General features: G+C 36.9%; 2 protein-coding genes across 2 annotated transcripts; one reads left to right on the forward strand and one right to left on the reverse strand.

Moving 5' to 3' along the window:
* Window positions 1-3008: 3008 nt before the first annotated feature.
* Window positions 3009-8018, forward strand: si:ch211-252f13.5. Its single transcript, XM_042717657.1, has 4 exons — window positions 3009-4072; window positions 4336-4862; window positions 5020-5086; window positions 6285-8018. The coding sequence occupies exons 1-4, from the start codon at window positions 3556-3558 to the stop codon at window positions 7793-7795; spliced, it is 2622 nt and encodes an 873-aa protein (XP_042573591.1). The 5' UTR covers window positions 3009-3555; the 3' UTR covers window positions 7796-8018.
* Window positions 8019-11631: 3613 nt separating this feature from the next.
* On the reverse strand, window positions 11632-18826 carry anxa13l (annexin A13, like). The gene is made up of 11 exons (XM_019114956.2): window positions 18695-18826; window positions 17668-17743; window positions 15761-15855; window positions 15071-15241; window positions 14903-14936; window positions 14689-14768; window positions 14025-14093; window positions 13001-13102; window positions 12829-12904; window positions 12558-12670; window positions 11632-12479 (listed from the first exon to the last, which is right to left on the reverse strand). Exons 1-11 carry the CDS (start codon window positions 18707-18709, stop codon window positions 12360-12362), a joined length of 951 nt encoding a protein of 316 aa, XP_018970501.1. The 5' UTR covers window positions 18710-18826; the 3' UTR covers window positions 11632-12359.
* Between the last annotated feature and the right edge of the window lie 2110 nt (window positions 18827-20936).

Raw genomic sequence — 20936 nt, forward strand, 5'->3', positions numbered from 1 at the left:
ATCTGTTTTTCTTTTTATGTACAGTCTCTTTTTATAATAAAGCACTCTCCTGTGCAACATACTGTTTTAGATGTGCTTGGATGCTAGATGACAAAAGGAAGAATTTGATTTGAATTTATTTTTAACTCAACACTACACATAGTTGTTCACAGCACATTTTTAACCAAGGGCACCTGGCAGGATTTAGTCAGTAGTAACTGTTGTGGGAATTTACAATACAAATATAGTGTATCTAATATAAAACTAATCTGAGTTTCTACTACACCAGCTTGGGGGGAAATTCAAATTGTAGTCCGTTACTGATTACAGATCACCTGATGAAATTATACACATGTTAGGTAATGTGTTCTATCTTTTTATTACTTTTAGATAACTTTTGACCTCACTCATAAGAAAATATTTTCCATTATTTGTTATCAACTCCATGAAGTGTATTAAACATTACATTATGCCTGGCTTTCTCAAACTGGAGTTTGTAAATAAGCTGCAGGGGGTTTATTAGTTGATAAAGAGCAGATTAATTATTTATATCATAAAAATGCCTAATTTGAGTAATTAGCTATTTTAATTTTAAAATAATAATCAAAACAAACAGTTAAAAATAGTAATACTTTGTTTTTCTGCATATCAGTGTGATTCATTATCTGGCATCAGAGAGTGTTATTAAATATTAACCTCAGGGGGACTTCAAGTAAATATTTAATGTCAAAGGGGTTTGACTGCCAAAAAAACAAACAAAAAGAGTTATGCATTCTGTTTGGTATGCATGTGTGGATTAGAATAATAAATTGAGAATTTGTGCAGTCTGATTTTGTGTGTTAAAAAAAACCTTACGTCAATGGAAAGCTTATTTATTCAGCTTTCAGACAACATATAAATCAATTTTGAAAAAATTTACCCTTGTGACTGGTTTTGTGGTGCCAGGGTCACATATGAATAATTTCCTGCCATTGTGTGAATAATGTATTTTGAAAAAGTAAATGTAATTTTAAAATGTATTATAATCTAATTACAAGTGCTTCATTTTTGGATTCTGATTATGTAATCCAGATTACATGTAATCAGTTACTACCAGCACTGCCAGTGAGCACCAGGTCTTTAGTAAAGCAACAGCATAAAAGACAAAGAAAAATCAGAAACTAATAAACTTATTAAAACTAATAAATTCCATCTGGCTAAAAACACTTTCTTTGCCACTATTTTAAAGAAAACATTTCCTTCTCCATCAAAAACTCCCACCACAGAATCTGTTCATCTGAATGGACAGCAGAGGGTGATGTTGGTCTGAAAAGTAAAGTCCATTTCTATAACCTCACAATGATTCCCAACCTCGGGTACCAGTAGAGAGTTTCCCCCCTATAAAGCAGAAATACTTTAAAATGGTCAGGTTCTTTTCTAGTAAGTCCAATGACCTTTTTATGCAGTAAAATTTACATCTCAAATCTTCATTTTGTCAGTGACACTAGAAGTTGCATTTATGTGCATAAACATGCACTGGACTGTACAGGCAGCTTCCTTATATATGATTCAGAAAGAGACTTAACTGAGTTCATGATAGCTTGTGTTCCTAATTTCCAGTTTTATGAGCAAAACCTCATGTGCAAGCTTAAGTCTTGGCTGAATTTCTAATAAAAACTGTTGGGAGGGATCTTACTCTGGTGTACATGGAAAGAAAGCTTTATAATGTGGTATTTATTTTGATGAATCATTAGGACATTGTTTTCATCAAAGAAGAACCTGCCAACTGCATTTACAAGAATAAACATTTTCTAATAAAGCAGCCTAAGGTTTTGTAAAAATAACTCATTTGAGACATTAAAAAATACAAAATATCAAAGCAAAATATATAATTTAGTAGAGTGAGTTTTAGGGAACAGAATACTTTGTATTGCAAGGCACAATTTGTAAATTAGCTTTCATCAGTGGAATTTTGTATTTTATCATAGCTGATACAGGCATCTATTAGAATCAAGAAATGTGGAACAAACCTCAGTGCAATAAACTGAAACTGCACTGGACTGTTCAATTAAACCATTTCCCAAAAATAAGTCTGTAAAATATAATACAGTATTATTTTTACTGTGCAGTCATGCAAAGAACACAATCAGTATAAAAAATATATTTACTGCGAATGCAAGGGAAAAACAGATGTCCATTAGGCTTTAATGAGTACTTTGAAGAGAGAGGACAACATCTATTGTTACCATATGAAAGTGAAAACAGTGGATGTAAACAGCCAGGTCTGGTTTCTCCTTCAGGTCTGTTTGCTCTAACCTTCAGGGATCCTGGGTTGATGTGTTTTAGAGCCTCTGTTGGCCAAATGCTTCGGGAATAAAATGCATGCACTGTTACAGAGAAATTATGAAAAGTCAGATGAAACACTAAAATACAATAATTTGAATGACCAAACAGGGTCCTTTATAGCTTTAAAAAATGTAAAAATAAAAATGCAAATTAGTACTAATAAAATCATATCACAAAGTACTGTCATTAGTGTACTTGTGTAGGTCTGTATGTATTGCATCTGGCAAATCAAACAGTAGCTGTTACATGAAAGGACATAATAAAGACACAAACATGTCATTCACTCATACACAATTACACATCAGTCGCATTTAAGAGGTGTGCATGACAGACATGAACGCTGTGGTTGTCAGAAGGAGCACCAGAAGCTTTAAATGATGCCACAGCAGGTCATGGCTGGCGGATGAAAACAAACACGTCAGTTGTAATTAAAGCTGTCGGTTGTAATTACAGACGCTTAAGCATAAAATTAACCCTGTACTAGCACATGAAAGAGCTCAAATGATGATTTATCCCCATTGATGTATTTGGGAACACTGTTAAATATATATAATTTACATATTCTAATTTGGGAGATAGATTTAAGAAAGAAAAAAAAAACCTATGACTTCCATAGCAGTTTTTTCAATACTATGGAAGTCAATGGGGACCAGCAACTGTTTGGTTACCAACATTCACCATAATATCTTATTTTGAGTTCAACAGAAGAAAGAAACTGGAACAACTTGAGGGTGAGTTAATGATGACAGAATTAATGTCTATAATTGATGAGAATGGTGATGACTGAATTCCCCTTTGAATTTTGATGCCTATTTGTGTCCATCAAACACCATGAGAAATCTTATATATATTATCTACATTTACCTGTCTAATGTGGAGCAGATTTTAAAATTCTTTATGAACTGACCATTAAAGCTGACATGAAAAGCATTATATCTGGGTGCTCTATGGGTTAACTGAGGCTTGGAGAAACCTGTTGCCAATTAAGCGTGTGGAATGCCACATATAGACATTTCCTCAGACCTTCCACCACAGGTTTCAGAGCACATGTTCCCTTCCAGACAGACAATATAACCGCTTTAGAAGTTTAAAATGTTTGTTTTATTTACATTTTTGTTTTCATGGTTTGGAAACAGTTGTCGGATCTGACCATGTGGACAATGTGTTTGGCTCCGCTCTGATTCATTCTCTGGATTACAGGAGACCCAAGCTTAAGTGTCTTTAGGATTTTTCTATTCTGCACAAGCTGCGATGGAGACTCAGAGGTTTTTATTTCTCATCTGTCTGATGATGTGTGGAGGAGACACTGAAAGTACACCTGAAATCTGCACAGGAGCGCACTGCCAAAGATTTCCATCTAGATCACCTGATCACCAGAGCAGATTTTCAGTTTATACTCCAAGACGCCCATCAGTTCCCTACACGGTAATACATCCGCAGCACAGTAGGACTGGCAGTCCGAAAGTTAACCCAAGGACCATCACAGCTGAGGTGTTCAACCCACAGGGATGCACGGGAGGAGGTTGTCATGGCTCGCAAAGACTGACAAATAATGATATGAAAGAGTGCAAGGGAATCGGATGTAAACTACCTGTAAGGATGCGACAAGATCCCAAACAGCATTCCACAGGGACAGATGTTGGAAGAAGCAGACTTTCTTTTGTCCATATGCAGGACAGAGCCGAGCAAGTATTGGGAGAATTTCCGGAGTTGGGAACTCGAGGGGGACCATCAGCTGGAATTCAGTTAACATGCAACATCAAACCAGGTAAACAGTGATTATGTGCTTAGTATTATGAGAGCAGTCCTGTGTTTCTGTAAAAGAGGTAATACGCTTGTTAAATTGCAAACCATGTGGTCATGGCCATGCGAAACTGATTAGATGTTGGATTGATGCCTGCTCCCTCAGGCAGTTTTTTGAAGCATGTAAATTTCATGACAATATTAAAGCATGCATGTTATCAGTAATTTATTGTGATGCAAGCATCATTTCAACAAAAAAGTCATGCTTTTCTTGAAATTTTTTACCAGGCACAAATGAGGTCCATTCTGAAGATGCATTAGTGTTGCATTTGCACTTGGCAACAGGTCAGGATAAACTGGTGGACCAGTTGCAAGGGCAGCAAGCTGAAGTTAGGCAACTTCAGAACACACTGAGAGAACAGCAAAACGCTCTACTAGCCCAACAAAGAGAAATACTGGACCAACAACGGATTATGTTTGAAAAGATGGAAGAAGTCAAGACCCAGTACAACCTTCTTCTTGACGGGGTCAAACAGTTATCTGTGCAAGGCCCACAGGGCGTCACTGAGAGCCATTTGGATGGTCTCCAGTCCCAGGTTACGACCTTTTCTCAGGAGGCCTTTGCAATGCATAAGATGAACATGGATGCTAGTGTTACAGATGCTGACAGACCTCTACCTGGCTGTGGATCCTGCCGATCAGATGAGTACTGCGACTTCAGTGCAGACCGGCCACGTTGTGAGAAATGCACTGTTTGCCCTCCGGGATTCTTTCTGGTGGCTCAATGTTCCATTCACGCTGACAGGATTTGCCAGGTACATCTTCTGCTCTATTGCTGTAGCAATACGATGTCATTGAGGTTTATATGAGTTTAAATAGTGCAAATGAATACACTTGCTGTCAAAGCTTGTAGTCAAATTATTAGGTAAACATCTTATCGAATACCAGATAACAACTAAAATTGTCCAACAGGACAGAGACGAATGCCTGGAGATACCAAACTTATGTAAAGAACACAACCAGTGCCTCAATACACCAGGTAAGTTGGCTACCAGACTTCAAGACTTGTTTAAAGGGGACATCAGATGCAAAATTTGCATATAAATGTGTCTCAGCATTTTGCGGACACAACTACCCTACAATGATAAAAATCCATTTACACCTTTTGATAATCCCCCAAAAACCTAAACCGTTCCAATGATCAGTTATAGTTTCTGAGCAGCATGACATCATACTGCTCAAGCCCCGCCCACAACCACTGACAGACTGTCTCGTATTATCATATTACCAGAGATTGTCTAACTATAGGGAGATGAGAGGGTCTGTATTTACTATTGTTAAAAGTGTAACTGTTAACTTGGATCATGTGTCCCTTAATAACCAATCACATTACGGCCTTGACGTCACTGAATTTCATTGTATGACACTTAATCGCCGTTTACGGATACCAAAGTAATGAATGAGAAGTGCCATAAGATGAATCCCACCTGTCGCAAAAAGTCAGTGACTTTTCTTGTAAAACAACATTTGGTAAACTTTAAAAATAGTTAAATCCAAAAGTATTGTTTAGTGTAAAATATGTTTAAGATTAGCAGATAGGCTGTCGATTCATGAAATGATACGCCGTTTCCTCTAAAAAGCTGTTTATTAAGGGTAGTGAAAACTTTCCTCCATTGACATCCATTCAAAAATACAGCTTCTGGTCTCCTGTCCTGTGCCGAAGCGTTAGCATTAGCCGTTACGCTTTTTTAGCTAAAGGTTGCAGGTTGCCTTCTAGTGGCTTTGATATTCCCGCCCTCAAGGACCAGTTGTACGCTGTCCACCATTTTCTCTGCACTCAAGCAGCTGTAGAGACAACATCTCATAAGCAATGCATGTGTTTTGTATTTGTATGTAAAAGTGAACATAAGAGTCTTCATTTTCTCCTGACATCAAAGTCTCTGAGGATGCAGTGGATTTGTTTTGTTTTTATGGTAACTTGTCACCGAATACACAAAAACAGAAGAGAGGGGGTGGGGTGAGCAGTAGCTCATTAACATTTAAAGAGACATGCACCGAAATGGCTCACTGTGAACAAAGCTGTTTTTGACAAGGTAAAAAAAGGGTGTTGTTTTACATGACCACTGAGGAATCTTAACCATTTCATGAAGTCCTTAAAGGATCATACCAACTTGTGGAAAATGGGCATCTGATGTCCCCTTTAATATTTACTTTCTAAGCATAGTGCATTGTTTCAGGGGGATTTCGCTGCTCCAGCATGTCGGAGAGGGAAGCAGCCGCTGGGATGTGTGGGCACTCTTATTTTTACAGTTCAGAGATGGAGGAGTGTCAAGCCTGTACAGAATGTGATTCTCAGCCAATGACATCCCCATGTTCAGCCTTGAATGATGCCGTGTGTGCCAACCCCTCTGAAAGCAAACTCTCACTTTCTTGGTCTGGTAACGTTGACCTAGCCAAGGGTAGTGCGTTTCCTGAAAAGCAACTTCACATCCGTGGTAACAGTGACGGAAGCCTTCTTTCCTGCACTGATGGTTGGATAGTGCTCCACCAGCATGGGCTTGTTTGGGTTGACCATAACCTTGCTTTAAAACACGGCTGCCGCAGCTTCATTCAAGCGTGTTTACGACTGAACGCCAGTGAAGATGAAGGTCGGGATCTGAGTGGGATGCGTTTGGAGCAGCGGGAGGGCAAATCTCTCCAGAGCGCCAGTGTGAGTGGAGCAACTTCTGTGGAGCCAGGTCATGTACTCTACCTTACTCTCAAGAGCGCCACCAACCAGTGTAGCCAAGACAGTGAAGACGTGCACCTTCAGAGCAGCCTAATCTCACCTTTCAGCTTGCTCTGGTTGTCCCATGACACAGGTGCAGTTGCAATGACTGCTCAGGCCATTGCTTCTGCACATTACCACACCAACTACCGTCCTGCCTTCCGTACATCATCCATCTCCGACCCCTACATGGTCGGCTTGACCCAGGACAACCGAGGGGTGCGCTTCAGAGAAAGTGGCACTGTGAAGTTTGTCCTCCAGCAAGCATTGTACTCCATGGGTCAAGCCTGTATCTCCGAGGGCTTCTACTTGCTTGCATACAAGAACCACAACGGAAGCAGCGCTGAGCTGACCCGTGCATTCAAGTCCGGCGTACACTACAGAGACACATCTATTTCTCTCTCAGCAGCCACCACTGTGGATTCTGGGGATATGCTCACCTTTGAGATCCTTGCACCCGCACAGTGCAATGTGCGCTACTTCGGTGATGACTCTGGGATTAGCATGCTCAGTCTAGTGTGGATCCCTTCAGCCGTGTCCACTGCCTTGTCGGCCTCTGTGTCCAGGAAAGGTCTGCCCTCTGGCGCAGTGCGGAATAAAGCCTTGTTCTTCCATCAGACAAGTCCGGCGGTTCCACAAGTTGCACTAGCTGGAACCAAAGATCACAGAGACTTCATCTTTCGGGAAGCAGGGACGGCGAGTGTGGCTTTAGATCTGCGGCTTATTCACTCATGCAATCTAATCAAACTCACCTTGCTCCAACAGAGCAGGTCTCAGGGGGTTCAGCCAGCTCCTGTAGCTCAACAGATTGGTGGACATATGCCAGAAGGAAGTGTATGGGCAAGTGTGGGGTTGAGGGTATCATTTCAGGTGCGTAATGGCACTGTGATCTTCGCTACAGTGGACTGCGTTAGAGGGCGCATCAACCAAATTGCCCATGATGCTGGAAGTACCATGTCTATCCTCTGGACAGCTGCATAATCATAGCATGAATCTGCTAGCATGATGTCAACCCTGTTGAAAAAACAGCATATGCTGGTTAGGTATGTTTTGATGCATGGTAGCTGGTTTGAGCTGGTTTAAGCTGGTCCTGATCTGGTTATAAATTGGTTATGAGCAGGAGCTAGTTGCTTAGTACCAGCTCAATACCAGCTGCCATGCATCAGAACCAGAGGTTGAAAGAGTACAAAAATATTCTACTCAAGTAAAAGTACCATTACATTAATGAAATTTTACTTAAGTACAAGTAAAAGTACCAGTCTAAAAATCTACTCAAGTAAAAGTAAAAAGTATCTCATTTAAAATTTACTCAGAGTAAAAATTACTTAGTTACATTTTAACAGTGGGAGGGAGGCAAAAATGGGACAGGCAAGGGTGTCAAACTCAGTTCCTAGAGGGCCACAGTCCTGCACTGTTTAGATATAACCCTAGTTAAACAAACCTGATACAGCTAATCTAATCATTTAGGCTTATTTGAAAACTAGATGATATGTTTGTTGGAGCAGGGTTAGAACTAAACTCTGCAGGGCTATGGCCCTCCAGGAACTGAGTTTGACACCCCTGGGATAGGCCTATTAATCTCAAACTAGTAGTTTTTAATTAAAGGAATCAGTTATTTAGAATAATAAGACAATTGGGCTGTTACCAGGCAAATCAGTATCAACAAACTCATCTTTTCAATGCAGAGGAAATGCAGAAGCTTCATCGGATGTGGCATTTAGATGTATTTACACACTGTTCAGTGCAGGACAAGAATGCATTTAACCTGCAGTTACAAATGCATGAATAATGTTTTGATATGCCAGACATAAAATGTTGAATACTCATTTGAAATTATAAAAAAAAATTATTACAAAAAAAAAAAAATCAAAAGATACTTTAAATGTGAAATTAAAATGGCCAGTATGTGTCAGCAAGTCACTGTTAATAAGTGAGTCATTGCGACTGAACCGAGTCATTTAAACGGTTAATTCATTCAGGAACGGAACACTGTCATGTTGCTCAGAGACGCAAAACTGTGCTTTGGTGGCTGTGTTTGAAATTATTTTTTGTTGTAGAAATAGAGCAAAAACAGCCAATATGGTGTCTAAAACGCAAATCTCTTAGTTTACTGTCCTGTTGTAAAAAAAAAAAAAAAAAATATATATATATATATATATATATATATATATATATATATATATATATATATATATATATATATATATATATGTGTGTATGTGTGTGTGTGTGTGTGTGTGTGTGTGTGATCATGATTTTTAGAGGAAAAGACGGCATTCTTTGTGTGATTTTGATTTAGCCTACTATATGAAATGATATAAATATGTAAATTTTCTGCCCCTATATCTTCAATTTTGTGATCATTCTAAATCACACAGTGAAAGAACACTCTAAATGCGCGCGTACATCATTAAAACAACAATTATGATATTATCGCAGACGAATTATGCAAAACCTCTTGCTAAAATCTCAAAGCTTCATTTTAACCACCAATGCAACGATGCAATTATTTAGCTCACCTCTACATGCTTGCGAAGGGTTGATGTCTTGTCGAGATTTTATAAACTGCTAGTTTGGTCTACCTAGGCAAGCACAGCATACACAGCATAATAGAGTATAAATATGGGCAGGGGTTCACTTCATTTCCTTCGAGTTCAACTTCAGAATATGACGGGGTTTCGTTTTCAGCGGTGTCTGCACCACTAACGCCTGTTTTGTCCGTCTGCATCTTTCTTGTGATTTTAGCACCAGTTAGCCCTCCTGCCCATTATTTACTGACGTAGCTTCCAGGGATAAATTTTTTTTTTTTTTTTTACTCAGTAATTAATGTGTTTTAAAATGTAGCGAAGTACAATACTTCAAACAAAATATACTTAAGTAAAAGTAAAATTACAGATTTAAAAAATTACTTAAAAAAGTAGAAGTACACAAAAAAGCTACTCAATTACAGTAACGCGAGTAAATGTAATTCGTTACTTTCCACCTCTGATTCAGAACATACCTAACCTGCATATGCTGTTTTTTTTTCAACAGGGAAGCTTCTTTTAGATGTTTTTATTTAGATGCAATTGATTTGGTTTCTTTTGAAAATATTTTCTAAGCTGTCCAACCAATTAGTAGCTTGTTTCAGAGTAAATTTCTGGTTTAAGTAGCATTGTGTCAAGTATGCTTTTTTAAAACTTTGCTGAGAAAAAATTGTGAAAATATTATGAAAGAAACATTTATTCTTTTTTACTTACAAATCTTTTTGTTGTAGGTTTTTGTATGGTTTAATGTTGTTAAAATAATTGCATCTACTTGTTCTTTTTTAGCAGTTTTCCTTTCATTATATTTGCATTTCATAAAACGTCATTATCTAAATGTATATCATTAATTATTTGCCTTGTTTTCCTCTCAAGGGAAGGTATGTCGTACAGCATGTTTTGTATCTTGCCTGTGTCTTTGAATAAAACATTCAGTGGTAGCCATATGTTGTTGTTTTTAATTCAGTTTCCAATAGAAGTTTATAATTAGTCACAAAACTTTGATTTACTGTTATAACCATTTATTAAATCTTTGCAGGATTTAGTTTCAAGACTTTTTTCAAATGTCAATCTAGACCCTTGCACAACAAAAGCAGAAAAAGGTAGTAAACATTTTCCAGTTGTAGCAGGAATCAAATGCAGGTGTTTGTGGCACAAAGAACCAGATGGCTTTGATTGTGCTCTTTAATATGCAGGCTTTATATAAAACTGAATAAAAGTGGCCCCCTGGCCCCCTTTATATATGTGTGTTGTTTATATCATTAAAGCAGAAATTATGACATTTCATTTATTACAGGTAACAGTAACACAAAATCAAATGCATCCTTAATGTTTCTATAAAAAGACTACAGCTGAAACCATATCCTGAAGCTAAACTAGAACTGAAAATAGGTTTAGAATCTTAGGAACAATGAACATAGACTTGCGGTTTTCCAAGACATTTGGTTAATATTAAAAGCTTTACTGGGGATGACGTTTATTTAAAGTTATTCCATAAGTGTGATAGACTGAACCCTTCAAAGGGCCAACCTGAAACACTGAATCATGGCTACTTTAATAACAGGGTCAGGTCAGTGCTCACAGACAGCCCTTGTGGCCTTCTCTGAGTGCAAGGGTTAAATGTCTGGTGAAGTGATGGTACAGGTGTTCAGTGTTAGAGGATGTGATGATACTACTGCTGTGTTGAAGCCTGTATTCACTTGAAGTAAAGCATCTGGAAATGTTTAGGTTTCATTGGGGGAGCTTCAAGTGTTGGATTCCTTAGGTTTACACTATGGGTTTGGTGAACTGTCCTCAGCCTGTAAGTGAGAATAGATTGATCAATTATTCAAATATCATTATGATTTTGATGTACCTATAGAGTAGAGTCTTTTAAAGAAATGTTTCATCTAAAAATGAAAGAAAGATATTTGAAGATATTTGGAAACTGTTTCAGTGTTTTGTTTTTGAAAGTCAGTTGTGATATATGTTCTTTTGACTTCAAAATGTCTTCTTTCAGAGAAAAGAAAGAAAGTGTCCATGAATATTTTTCCAGAGATCTTCCAGCCAAACTCTCAGCCATCCCAATATAAAAAAAAAAAGTTAAATTTTCTTAGTACTACTTTAATTTTCATTAACAAGCATTCTATAATATTGTGATTATATTTAATTATTTAAAAAGAAAATCTGCATATTTTTATATATGTTCACTGGCCCCAATGCTATCTTTTGCAATCACTTCTCTTCAGGTATAGCAAGAAGAAACAAAATGATTTATTATTTTATAAGTATATATAAAAAGAATCCACAACAGGGGTGTGTTTAATCTAATTTAACAAGCTTTATTGATAATGTGCACTCAATATTCTTTGGTGGGATATTGCTCTCTAACCTGATATTATTAATCAATTTCTTCTGCAGTCCTTTTCATATGATCCAAAAAAAAACCCCAGACATATATTTTGAAGCATTGCAATAATAAGTTCACAGCGCTGCTTTACAATATTAACAGTCACAACCGTATAACAACAGCTGTTCAAAAAATAAATGCCCAGTGTTACAAAGCATTATCGAAGACTGAAGCACTAACCACCATAGCTCTCAAGCAAGAAAAACTTTTAATATTAGCATCAGCCATACATCGATATATTTGGTTTATAGATGTGAAAACATACAAAGATCCCGTGTGAACAGACAGAGTATTAAATAAAGGATCACCCTTCGTGTTCCATGATTTGAATGATGAAGTACTGAGCTGTTACTCATGACTTTGTCAAGGCACGTGTGTTGTGAGTTAATGCAGAGGTCAAATTTACTGCAATAAAAACTCAAATGGAGCACCTTTTTAGTTTTGGGAATGTGTTATGGCAATGTTGTGAGATGATTTAACCCATAATTAAGTACTGTCCTAATTGCACTCATGACAAAATGAGCTAACGTGTTCTCTTGTACAGTGAGAGGTGATCCTATGTGTTTTTATTGGCAGTGTTGTAAGAACTTTCTTTCATCAGTAGGGTTAGATATTGGCTCCACCTGACGGTGACTCAGTGAAGTATTTCTATGAGGAGACGCTTGAAGTCACCGCCGCACTCTGAGCTCAGGGCATCCTTCAGGGTCACATCATATTTGTCCAAGTACATGTCCTTGATGGTCTCCAAATCCACCTGGAAGTGAAAGTGGAAAAGACTATATAATTTTTCCTTCTAATACTTTCATGCTATCAAGGCCATAATAATGTCTACCTCAGAGCGTCCCACAATAATACGTATGAGCGTGTCCTCGTCTGTCCCGGCTCCTTTCATGGCAGCGTTCAGACGACGGGCGAAATACAGCTGCGGGTTTTTAGCACACCGCACTGTTCGAACAAAAACAAATCACTTTATGATCTGCATGGCTATCGAATTTCAAACACATGAAGTCCTGCTGTATTTGTTTAGGAGCTTACAGTCACTGCAATATGACTCTGATTCAAAAGAGGAAATTTCCTCAAGGCTTTTGAATAGTTATAGTTACCCAGAGTAATGTAACAGTCCTTTAATGTTCCTGTAGCCTCACTGTCTATCGCATCCAGGATATCTGTTCCAGAGAGCTATGGAAAAACACAAAAGAGAAACCAGAAACTCAGAAAGAATGCTGAAATGGCTCCTGTAAAGCAGCGGTGGGTATAGCTGGCGTTTGACCGTACAGTTTCATATATCTTGAAGGTGGCCTGAAGCTGTAGGTAGTTCCTGTGAGTGAGGATGTAGGTGAAAGTGGACTCGTCTGTTCCAAAGCGGCCTTCACCTGCCTGTGGAAAACCAACAATAAGTAGGCCAGTCATTCATTCAGTCAACATAATACTGGGGTTGCCGGGTTTGTTTGACAAAGATGGTCAAAAAGCCAATCAAATACATCCCAAAACCAGACCAATACCAAAACACAGTCCCCATTATGTATTTTCAAATGTCCTTTTATTTGTATTTAGCAGCTCTTTAGGGAGTTGATTGTATAATATAATATAATATAATATAATATAATATAATATAATATAATATAATATAATATATATATATAATATAATATAATATAATATAATATAATATAATATAATATAATATAATATAATATAATATAAATAGTGTTGTCAAATGATTAATCACATCCAAAATAAAAGTTTTTGTTTACATAATTTATTTATGTGTACATTTAAAAACACACACACATACACTATATTTTGAAAATATTTACATGTATATACATTTATATTCTTATATTATATATAAATACATTTAATAAGCATAACATCTTTTTCTTAAATATACACATGCATGTGTTTGTCTTTATATAAACAATGTACACAGTATACAAACATACTATAATGTATTATATTATATACTATATTTTGTAAACAAAAACCTTTATTTTGGATGCGATTAATTGTTTGACAGCACTATAATATAATATGATATAATATAATATAATATAATATAATATAATATAATATAATATAATATAATATAATATAATATAATATAATATTTAGTTATCATTCATCAGCAGTCGGTTGTCAAAAATTCTTATATTCAAATTGCAAATTTGCAGAACAAAAACTGAAAATCATATACTTATTCAATAATGAAAAAACTTGTATGAAATACAATACAAATACAAATGAAAAATTAGTTATAAACATCTAATATGCAGAGTTGTAAGAGCAGAGTAAAGCTCACCTCATACAATGATGTTGCATCTAGTTCTGCCAGTTCTTCATCAACTTCATAAGACTCATCCCTGTTGGCCTGCAGGTGAAGGTCAGCTCTTTATAGCAAATAACAACCCTGGTAGCTTCAGTGGATACATTTTTCCTGGTTAATTTTGTGCTATAACTGCAGATACTGTAGCACACCAACACAAAAATATCCTCTTTAAGAAAGGAATTCTGCACCATATTATATATAAGGTAATCGTGACTTTTATCTTTAATAATTCAGACTTTTTCTCACAATTCTGAGAAAAAAGTCAGGATTGTGAGATATAAACAATTTGTGTATTTTGACACATAAACCAATTGCTAGAAAAAAGTCATAATTGTGAGATAAAAAGTCACAATTAAATGTTTTACTCTGTGGTGGTAAAAAAAAACCCTCAAATTTCAAATTTATGAGAAAAAAAAAGTTATGAAAAAAGAAAAAAAAAATTATGAGATGCAAAAGCCAGAATTCTGAGTTAATGTCTCACAAATTTTGACTTTTTTTTTTTCTTAGAATTGCAATTCTAAAAAGTTGCAATTACCTTTTATTCATTTTTTTTAACCTGTGACACAAACAAGCTTCCATAACTTAATGCAAAATTTCCTAAGCAAACTTAATAAGCTATTTTGTGTTTATAGATTACCTGTAGAAGAGAAACCAGAAGATTCCTCACTTCTCCACTAGTGTCATCTTCAATATCAGCCTCCAGATCCCGCTCATGAACTGATGATCAAAACATCAGTTACATCACTATATTCCTGCATTATTTTATTACCAATAATATTATAGTCACAATAATGAGATAACAATAAATCATGCCTCTTCATATTTCATTACATCATGAAGATCAAACTTACCTTGCATATACGTCTCTTTGCAATTCATAATATCCTGTTAATGGAAAATATACAAAGTGACGTTTATCAGGAGGGATATGCAATCAGGTAATGATTCCATTTCAGCTGTGCTTGATGCTATGATAATAATAGTCAGCGACTATTCCTTCTAATCTAATAAGGACTCGCCTGATTGGTGCTGGTGCAGAGGATCTCCACCAGCACGTCCTCATCAGTCCCTGCACCCTTCATGGCCCTCCTCAGCTCTTTAGCCATGAAGATGTGAGGCGGCTCCAGCATGGCCATAGTTGCTTTCTCAAAGTTTCCTGTGAGTTCATTCTTTAAGACTTCCTCCAACTCCGACAATGTGACCACAGACCGAGAGAACAAAAAATAATGGCTCAAATATATGTAGAGTATGTTGATGCACTGTATATTATTAACCCATCAATGAATGGATGAATGAAAAAAATGAACTTTGTAAATGAAAAATCATTTTAGGTTTCATCCCAAGGATTTTGTGTGTAAATTTTTTTATACCACTAATATTTAGCATTTTAGTTGATTTAGAGATGTTACATTAAGAACATTAATGGTTCAATACAATTCCTTCCAGCTTTCCATGAGCTCTACACAACTATTAAAAGGGCGAAAGCATAATGGTAGAAACTTTACACCAGTTACCTAATGCAGTCTAAATCAATATAATGTGGTGGAGAGGAAAATTAGAAACCATTTGGTCTAGGCTTATGTCCTATACGAGAGTGTTTGTTCTTATAAGCCACTTTATATTTGGGAAAACTATATTTTTCATTGATTATGATTCATACTTGCAAGTTGCATTTGTCAGTTAGCTGACATTTCAGAGATGTGACTCACATCGTCATATTTTTCAAAGTAGGCTTGTTTGATCTCCACCCGCTGGGCTGCAGAGCGGTTGGCTAGAATGGAAATGATGGTCTCCTCGTCTGTTCCTGTGAACAACAGAAGATGAGCTCATACCTCATAACGTCATGCCTCACAACTCACCGCTTGAGATTCAGAAGGAAAGGACTCACCCTCAGGCCGTCTAAAATGTAGTTTGAAATTTAGAGATGAGGAGAGATGTAGCATTACAAGACTTACTCACCAACGTATCCTCTGCAGTGAATGGGTGCCGTCAGAATGAGAGTCCAAAACATCACAATACAAGAAATCCACACCACTCCAGTCCATCAATTAACATCTTGTGAAGCAAAAAGCTGTGTTTTTATGAGAAACAAATCCATCAGTAAGGCATTTTAACTTTAATGAAAAAGTCCATTTACTGTTGTTTCTCACATCAGAATCCACCAGCATATTTGTGTAGGGATTTCTGGACTGTTTTAATTTGTAAGCGGTGCTTGATCTGTGCGCATTTCTCTCCTGATTCAGTCAAGATTATGTTTTCACTGGAGAAAGCAATTTTATGGATAGAGGACTCTCTGGCCCAGTTTCACAGACAGGGCTTAGACTAAGCCAGGATTAGGCCATATTTCAATAAGGACATTTAAGTAATTTTTATTAACATGCTTTAGAAAAAACATTACTTTGTGTGCATCTTGAGACAAAACAAAGGCACTGATATATTTCAAGATCAGTCAGTGCAATTTTCTTTCAGTTAAAACAGCTCAGATTTACACTTTAGTCTGGGACTAGGCTTTAGCCTTGTCTGTGAAACCGGGGGTCTATGTTTTAGCCAGAAACGAGTTCAAAACATCTTTGTTTATTATAAACACAGGTTTTTGCTTCACAAGACTATTGTGATGGTTTTATCAGCTGTTTGGACTCTCATTCTGACGGCACCCATTCATCGCAGAGGATCTATTTGTGGGCAAGTGATGTAACGCTACTTTTCTCAAAATAAAGAAACAAAGGGTGAGAAAATGTTCAGTAAATTTTCATTTTTGTGTAATCTTTCCCTTTAAAGCCTGCATGAAATCTAAATTGACCTTATTTACTTTTTAAAGTGCAGATTACTTGTCTTGTGGTGAACGATTCATCTGTGCAAGTTCCTCTACAGCAGGAAAAAATCATCTTTGCAGTCTTTAATCGAGATCAGAAAAATGCATCCTCTCGGAAGGACTCTCCTTCTCTGATGATTTCAGTTTGACTGTTTGGGAAGAACATCTTTTAACCAGTCCTCTCTAACCGCCAGCCTGCTTCAAATTAGAAATTGTGAGGAGGTGTGTTAAAAATAAGCCCTGTCTTTATTTGTTCTCACTACGTATTCTGGAGAGAATACTGGAGTGAAGATTGTCATAAATTCTGTTTTATGCAAACATCAAAAGTGCTATATAATATATCTGTGACCCTGGAGCACAAAACCAGTCTTAAGTTGCAATGATATATTTGTAGCAATAGGCAAAAATACATTGTATGGGTCATAATTATCCATTTTTCTTTAATGCCAAAAATCATTAGGATATTAAGATCACGTTCCATGAAGATATTTTGTAAATTTCTTAACGAAAATATATCAAAACTTAACTTTTCATTATGCATTGCTAAAAACTTCATTTGGACAACTTTTTTTTGCATCTCGGCCAAATATTGTCCGATCCTCCTAACAAACCATACATCAATGGAAAGCTTATTTATTCAGCTTTCAGATGATGTATAAATCTCAATTTCACCCTTATGACTGGTTTTGTGGTGCAAGGTCACGTATCATCATATTGCAAGTAAAAACACACACACACAAAAAAACAATCACCCATTTTTTATGTCAGTGTTTTCCAACAAGTGATTATTTTTATGGAACCTACCCATTCCTTTGCAGGCCTTACGGATTGCCTTGATGTCTGCCATCACATCAAAGTCCTCATAAGGAGTTACTGTGGGCTGAAATGAAGATTGTGTGAGAAAAATCATGTGTTATGCAATTAAACTACTGCTGTTTTAACTTACATTTACACCAAGAGATTCTGAAATAGGTTAAGCAGTTCATTCCTTGTGATATATATCAAAAGATGTGATGAGTGAGTCCTTCAGCATGTTTTTGAAGGGTTTGTGCATGAGGTCACTGCAGCAGAGTCTGCAGGGGAGGAGGGCTCTGTATCTGAGTCACTGCGTCTCTGGGCAGGGACGGGAAGAGCGGAAGCCTCGCCCACTGCCCTAATAATAATAATGTGCACTGATAACAGAAACAGTTATTCTTTTATAAATATTCCTCTTCCTCTAAGAGAGTATTACACTGCTCAAATCACAGTAGAATACAAGAAATTATAGTAAATACAAAATGTGCACATGGAAAAAAATATTTAATATTATAAAAATATTTAGTTTCGAAATTTTAATAATAAACGTGTACGAAAAATGTTAAAACGTCGAAATAAAACATCAAAATGTAACGCTAGAAGATCGTTTGCGTTTAGTCTGTATGTTACGCTGGCCGAGAGCTCAACGCGCTGCAACTTCAGAAAACACAAGCAAATAGAAAAAGCACCAGCTAATCAATAATAATGATGATAATAATAATAATAAAAATCCTTCGTCAGTTCGACAGCAGGTGCTGCAATGGCTCACAGCGCAACCAAATAAAGATTTTTTATTTGCAGCGCCTTTCTTTGTGTGGTTGTGAGCATTTGCAGTGCGTGTGTTGTCAAATTGATGAAGTTGTTTTCTTTATTTGCAGGTGTTTCTTCTATTAGCAGCGCGTTGAGCTCCCTCGGACACCGTAGTATATATTTGCTGCATCCGTAAAACAAACTATAACAACCAACGCCGTTATCTGTAGTGAAATAAACTGAGAAAAGTGAGAAAAACAAACAAACTGCAACTCGTTTTACTCACTTGAACGTTGCCCATCTTGTGATGCTGATGTGATTCTCTGAATGCGCGCTCGCGCTCTTCAGCCTGCGACGCATCTTTTTACTCCGCGATCCTGACGTCACTGCTTGTGACGTCACACGCGTTTTACATTTTTATCTGATTTCATATATAAAAATATATACACACACACACACACACACATACAGTTGCTGATCATATAATTATAATATCATCAAAAAATTTTATTTATTTCACTAATTCCATTCAAAAAGTGAAACTTGTATATTATATTCATTCATTACACACAGACTGATATATTTCAAATGTTTATTTCTTTTAATTTTGATGATTATAACTGACAACTAAGGAAAATCCCAAATTCAGTATCTCAGAAAATTAGAATATTACTTAAGACCAAAACAAAGGATTTTTAGAAATCTTGGCCAACTGAAAAGTATGAACATGAAAAAGTATGAGCATGTACAGCACTCAATACTTAGTTGGGGATCCTTTTTGCCTGAATTACTGCAGCAATGCGGCGTGGCATGGAGTCGATCAGTCTGTGGCACTGCTCAGGTGTTATGAGAGCCCAGGTTGCTCTGATAGTGGCCTTCAGCTCTTCTGCATTTTTGCGTCTGGCATATCGCATCTTCCTCTTCACAATACCCCATAGATTTTCTATGGGGTTAAGGTCAGGTGAGTTTGCTGGCCAATTAAGAACAGGGATACCATGTTCCTTAACCAGGTACTGGTAGCTTTGGCACTGTGTGCAGGTGCCAAGTCCTGTTGTAAAATGAAATCTGCATCTCCATAAAGTTGGTCAACAGCAGGAAGCATGAAGTGCTCTAAAACTTCCTGGTATACGGCTGCGTTGACCTTAGACCTCAGAAAACACAGTGGACCAACACCAGCAGATGACATGGCACCCCAAACCATCACTGACTGTGGAAACTTTACACTGGACCTCAAGAAACGTGGATTGTGTGCCTCTCCTCTCTTCCTCCAGACTCTGGGAACCTGATTTCCAAAGGAAAAGCAAAATTTACTTTAATCAGAGAACATAACTTTGGATCACTCAGCAGCAGTCCAGTTCTTTTTGAAGTGAGACGCTTCTGACGCTGTCTGTTGTTCAAGAGTGGCTTGACACAAGGAATGCGACAGCTGAAACCTATGTCTTGCATACGTCTGTGTGTAGTGGTTCTTGAAGCACTGACTCCAACTGCAGTCCACTCATTGTGAATCTCCCCCACATTTTTGAATGGGTTTTGTTTCACAATCCTCTCCAGGGTGCGGTCATCCCTATTGCTTGTACACTTTTTTCTACCACATCTTTTTCTTCCCTTCACCTCTCTATTAATGTGCTTGGACACAGAGCTCTGTGAACAGCCAGCGTCTTTTGCAATGACTTTTTGTGTTTTGCCCTCCTTGTGCAAGGTGTCAATGGTCGTCTTTTGGACAACTGTCAAGTCAGCAGTCTTCCCCATGATTGTGTAGCCTACAGAACTAGACTGAGAGACCATTTAAAGGCCTTCGCAGGTGTTTTGAGTTAATTAACTGATTAGAGTGTCACACCAGGTGCCTTCAATATTGAACATTTTCACAATATTCTAATTTTCTGAGATACTGAATTTGGAATTTTCCTTAGTTGTCAGTTAAAATCATCAAAATTAAAAGAAATAAACATTTGAAATATATCAGTCTGTGTGTAATGAATGAATATAATATACAAGTTTCACTTTTTGAATGGAATTAGTTAAATAAATCAACTTTTTGATGATATTCTAATTATATGACCAGCACCTGTATATATATATGTATATTTAAACAATAATATCCATGTTCTCAACAGAAAAGTAAAGTGTTATTGATTTATATATGCCAATAAAATGTGTTATTACTCATGTTGGCTAAAACCAAACCGACATTCTTGAACTGATGAGATTGTATAAACAAAAATATTCTTCCTTCATTCATCAGGAATGAAACAAATGTGCGTAGGCTGATACAAAATTTAGTGAGTAGAATCATTTGATTTAAGACAAGAAAGTCTTTGTTAATTGTGTCCCAGCAGCATCAACCTACTCGCTGATTGAACAGTGCTTTGATTTCGTGTTGACCAGTATACTAACATTTATGGCATATCTCTGTTTCCTTGTAAAGTCATATAGCCTATTGTAGTAGGCCTTGCAGCACATTATGAATATCAACCATTGATTCTAACTGAACACTTATTTCATGTGAGCTAACGCATGCGGTGATTTCT

The sequence above is a fragment of the Cyprinus carpio genome, chromosome B2, assembly GCF_018340385.1.
Source record: "Cyprinus carpio isolate SPL01 chromosome B2, ASM1834038v1, whole genome shotgun sequence".
NCBI lineage: Eukaryota > Metazoa > Chordata > Actinopteri > Cypriniformes > Cyprinidae > Cyprinus > Cyprinus carpio.

Bases quoted from the DNA above. Each gene is read 5' to 3' on its own strand.
- si:ch211-252f13.5 (XM_042717657.1), top strand. From the start codon at position 3,556: ATGGAGACTCAGAGGTTTTTATTTCTCATCTGTCTGATGATGTGTGGA. The intron at 4,073-4,335 runs GTAAACAGTGAT...ATTTTTTACCAG, and splicing joins AACATGCAACATCAAACCAG to GCACAAATGAGGTCCATTCT. The intron at 5,087-6,284 runs GTAAGTTGGCTA...GCATTGTTTCAG, and splicing joins CCAGTGCCTCAATACACCAG to GGGGATTTCGCTGCTCCAGC.
- anxa13l (XM_019114956.2), bottom strand. The intron at 15,856-17,667 runs GTAGGTTCCATA...TGTTGTTCACAG, and splicing joins TAAGGCCTGCAAAGGAATGG to GAACAGACGAGGAGACCATC. The intron at 12,671-12,828 runs GTAACTATAACT...TTGTTCGAACAG, and splicing joins GGACTGTTACATTACTCTGG to TGCGGTGTGCTAAAAACCCG.